The 5,000-nt window shown below is 43.7% G+C and overlaps 1 protein-coding gene across 1 annotated transcript in view; it reads right to left on the reverse strand.

Moving 5' to 3' along the window:
- Positions 1 to 5,000, reverse strand: part of LOC143302061 (neprilysin-1-like) — a 57,513-nt gene that overhangs the window by 38,166 nt on the left and 14,347 nt on the right. The window contains exons 8-9 of the mRNA XM_076616560.1: positions 1,834 to 1,936; positions 404 to 523 (exon numbers count right to left, since the gene is read on the reverse strand). Coding sequence (XP_076472675.1) covers positions 404 to 523; positions 1,834 to 1,936 — 223 coding nt within the window. The remainder of the gene's footprint in view (positions 1 to 403; positions 524 to 1,833; positions 1,937 to 5,000) is intronic.

The raw sequence follows: 5,000 nt of genomic DNA on the forward strand, positions 1-5,000 counted from the left end.
CCCCCTCCTCTCTCTCTCGTTCTGTGTCTTTACCAGCTACCTTCTCTCACTCTGTCTGTTCTTCCCCGCTCCCCTTTCTCTCCCTACTATCTTTTCTCAGTCCTTGCTTCCCTACCCCTTCCCCCTTTCTTGCACATTCTCCTTCTTCGCTTCGATCTTCACATCCCCCCCACCCCCCACCCCCGTGCGCAAATGGAAAATGACGGGACATAAAAGCTCAGAACTCGAATACAGAATGAAAGAAAGAAAAAAGGGGGGGGGGGAAACGAGAACGAAAAGAGGAAGTAAAAAGAAGAAAGGAAAGACAGAAAGAAAAATGAAGGAAAGAAAGAAAGGAACAGACAACAAAAGAAACAACAACAAAAAAAGCATTCATAACTGGACCGGAAGACAACCAGCCTACCGTTTCTTTGCTCTTCCGGCGGAAGTGGTCACGGACAAACATGGCGCCCACTGCCAGTCCCATTTGATCGTTGACGTATTTCACACACTTCTTCCACCGTATCTTAGCTCTCTTCACGCCCTGGCAGCCATACACAGACCAACATTATTTCCTGTGAAAAGTCTTTTAAGGACCTGATACTACTGGTTTGATTTCAGCCAGAAAGGAACACGTACACATTGACAATCTGCGAATAACAGAACAACCTTATTTCCTGTGAAAAGTCTTTTATGGACCTGATACTACTGTTTGACTTCAGCCAGAAAGGAACACGTACATATTTACAATCTGCGAATGGCAGTCAGACAATACTTCTTTCACAAAAAAACAACTATATTTTTACTGACCTGTCAATCTTTGGTTTGCTTTCAGCCAGAAAGGAACACATATATTCACATATCTTGGCTCTTTTAACAATCCGTGAATGACATTCAGACAACACTTCTTTCAGAAAAAAAAAAAATTATGGACCTGTTATTCTTTGGTTTGATTTCAACCAGAAAGGCACATACACATATTCACTTATATTGGCACTCTTTGTTTTGTTTCAACCAGAATAGGAACACATACATATTCACATATCTTGGTTCTCTTAACAATCTGTGAATGACATTCTGACAATACTTCTTTCAACAAAAAAAACCACTTTTTATGGACATGAAATTCTTTGGTTTAATTTCATCCAGAAAAAGGACACATTTCTTCCACCGTATCTCAGACCTTTTTCATACCCATCTGGTCTGGTGGCCTGGAGGTAACCCGCCTGTCCAGGAACCGAGAGGAACTGAACGCACTGGTTCTATTCCTACACTCGCCCGTATTTTCTCCACCACCACTAGACCTCGAGTGGTCGTCTGGACGCTAGCCATTCGGTTGAGACGGTATTAAACCGAGGTCCCGTGTGCAAGCATGCAGTCAGCGTAAGTTAAAGAACCCACGGCAACGAAAGGGCTGTTCCTGGCAAAATTCTGTAGAAAAAAAAACCCGCTTTAATGGGAAAACAAATACACTTGCATACAGAATGAAAATAGTGGCAGCAATTCCCCCCCCTCCCCCCCCCCCCCCCCCCACCCCGAGCAGCCTGAGTTTCACGCCGAGAAATCTGTTGTGACAAAAGAATATTACAACACAATACAGTACAATACAACAGACCTTGCAAAACATCCAACAATTCTTTCCTATGCAAAATCATACTATACAATAAAATACACCTTGCAAACAACATCCAACAATTCTTTACTATGCAAAATCATACTATACAATACAATAAAATACACCTTGCAAACCACACCCAGGCAATATTTATTTCCTGTGGAAAATCATTTTTGATGGACCCAATATCCTTGGATTCGGTTTAAGCCCACAGAAAGGAGAAAGCGCTTTTGACTCACGTGGAGGACCATATTATAACGGCTGTGCACCTCCTGGTAGCGGTCGGTCAGTTCGGGTGAGAGCTGCATCACCACCCTCCAGATCACGTAGTTGGCCACCACCCTGGGTATATACATCAATACAACACTTTTATTTCTTCTTTTTTTTTTTTTTTTTTTTTTTTTTTTTTTTTTTTTGCATCAGTCAATACAGTCATCATTCATCGGTCACTACATCGCTCTTCGTTAAGTTATTTCATCATTCTTCGTCGTGATATAACTCTAGACACGACCGAATCCGATGTATTTCATGGTTCGGTTACTATTACACACACACACACACACACACACACACACACACAGGAACACACAACACAGACAGACAGACAGCAGACACACACACACACACACACACAAGAAAAAGCGCGCATACATACACACATGGGTACTCGCGCATGAGAGAGAGAGAGAAACTTGAAACTTGAAATGTTTTATTGTCATTGCCTGCAAAGGTCTTTTGACAAGGGGGTAACATTTTCACATCAACAGATTACAATAATCTTTATGATGTAGATTTTAAACATTGCAGTCAAACAAAGATTGGTAACACTGACACCATAATTATATATGTACATAGTATCACTGGGGAGAGAGAGAGAGAAGAGAGAGAGAGAGAGAGAGAGAGAGAGAGAGAGAGATCCGGAATGGTTCAATGTACTTTGGCCAGAGGCACATATACACAAGAGAGACAGAAGGAGAGAAAGACACACACACACACACACACACACACACACACACACACACACACAGCATACAAAATCGATTTTTTTCCTCCAAATCCGATTTGGCAATGGATACAAAATATGCTAATTTTGGATCAGAGCATGATAAAAACCCACTCCGTCCTGCCAACATGAAACACCCACCATCCTCAACTAGCGAAAACCAATCTGTTTAAAAACGAACAACGAAGTTAATCAAGTGCCCCTTTGTGTGTGTGTGTGTAGGTACATCACGTGTGTGTGTGGGGGGGGGGGTCAAGGAATATAATCTACTGTAAATAATCTGCCAGCGCTATATTGATTATCTAGTTTGTACAGTAAGGGTGTGTGTGTGTGTGTGTGTGTGTGTGAGTGTCTGTGTGTGTGTGTGTGTGTGTGTGTGTGTGTGTGTGTGTGTGTGTGTGTGTGTGTGTGTGCGGCCATGCCTCATTACCATCATTACCATCACAACCATCACCATCATGACCCTGTCGGTGTGTTGGAAAATGGTAAACATGCTGTGCAGATTGTCCACTGCAAACACCACCCACTGTTCCTCATTACCATTATCATCATCGTTTTCAACAGTAATGCTGTTATAATGAGGGATGTGCGACTCTTTCTAGTGCTGTGTGCGTACGTGCATGTGTGTATGTGCGCGCGCGCGTATGTGCGTGAATGTGATTGTGAGGGAGGAGGGGGGAGTAAGTGGTGTGTGTGTGTGTGTGTGTGTGTGTGTGTGTGTGTGTGTGTGTGTGTGTGTGTGTGTGTGTGTGTGTGCTGTTCATGATGCGAGGATGGTGACTGTTTCTTCGTGGTGGATTCTTTTTCGTAAGAATCGTTGCTTCTCTTTTCTTGCAACATGTAATTTTTGGAGCGCCTTGAGTGATAGTTCCTTATTTGGATTTTCTTGAGAGTTGCTGTTTCTTTATTGCTACATCCAATTTTGTGAATCGCCGGGACCCTCTCTGTGAGGGAACAGCGCGATGGAAGGGCACTTCAAGACTGTCGTTGTCATTACTGTCCAGTGTTCCAGTGCCTGTGTTGGCATCATCTGGTTCCGAACGCATGTTTTGCTGCGGGGAAGGGAAGCCGTTCGCCACTTTGTGTGTGGCAGCGGGGGTCCTTGCGGGTGTCCGCCGTGCATTCGTACGTGAGTGCGTGTTGCGAGGGGTGTGTCTTCTAAACCGGGTGGGTGGGCGGGTGGATTTTTTGTTCAATGGAGGTACTGTGCCCGAATATATTCTGGCACGTGTTTCTCTCTGTAGGGGGCTGGGGGGAGGCTGATGGGGGGTGGGGAGAGATGGCGGGGGGTGGGGGGTGGGAGAGGATGGGGGAACGAAATGTACCTCTGGAAAAACGCGCTATATAAGTGTGCATTAGTGGTAGTAGTAGCAGTAGTAGTAACAGTAGTGGTAATAGTAGCAGTAGCAGCAGCAGCATTCTTCCTCCTCCTCCTCTTCTTCTTAGCAGCAGTAGTAGTAGTAGTAGCAGCAGCAGCTGAAGTAGTAGTATTTAGCATCATTATTATCATCATTATCATTAACATCATCTAGCATGAGTATTATCATTATCATTTTTGATATCGTTGTTCTTCTCTTTATTATCAACGTGACTCACCTCGGGTCTGTGTGTTGCAGAATGGTCATCATCTTGTGCAGATAGTCCACAGCGAACACCACATGTTCCTCATTATCATCATCATCATTATCATCATCATCATCATCGTTATCATCATCAGTATCATGGTTACCAGTGTGACCAACCTCGGGTCGGTGTGTTGCAGAATGGTCATCAACTTGTGAAGGTAGTCCACAGCGAACACCACATGTTCCTCATTATCATCATCATTATCATCATCATTATCATCATCATCGTTATCATCATCATTATCATGATTACCAGTGTGACCAACCTCGGGTCGGTGTGTTGCAGAATGGTCATCATGTTGTGCAGATAGTCTACAGCGAACACCACATGTTCCTCATTATCATCATCATCGTTATCATCATCCTCGTTATCATCATCATCATTATCATCATCACCATTATTGTTATCATCATCAGTATCATAATTACCAGTGTGACCAACCTCGGGTCTGTGTGTTGCAGAATGGTCATCATCTTGTGCAGATAGTCCACAGCGAACACCACATGTTCCTCATTATCATCATCATCATTATCATCATCATCATCATCGTTATCATCATCAGTATCATGGTTACCAGTGTGACCAACCTCGGGTCGGTGTGTTGCAGAATGGTCATCATGTTGTGCAGATAGTCTACAGCGAACACCACATGTTCCTCATTATCATCATCATCATCATCGTTATCATCATCAGTATCATGGTTACCAGTGTGACCAACCTCGGGTCGGTGTGTTGCAGAATGGTCATCAACTTGTGAAGGTAGTCCACAGCGAACAC

The sequence above is a fragment of the Babylonia areolata genome, chromosome 28 (genome assembly GCF_041734735.1).
Source record: "Babylonia areolata isolate BAREFJ2019XMU chromosome 28, ASM4173473v1, whole genome shotgun sequence".
NCBI lineage: Eukaryota > Metazoa > Mollusca > Gastropoda > Neogastropoda > Buccinidae > Babylonia > Babylonia areolata.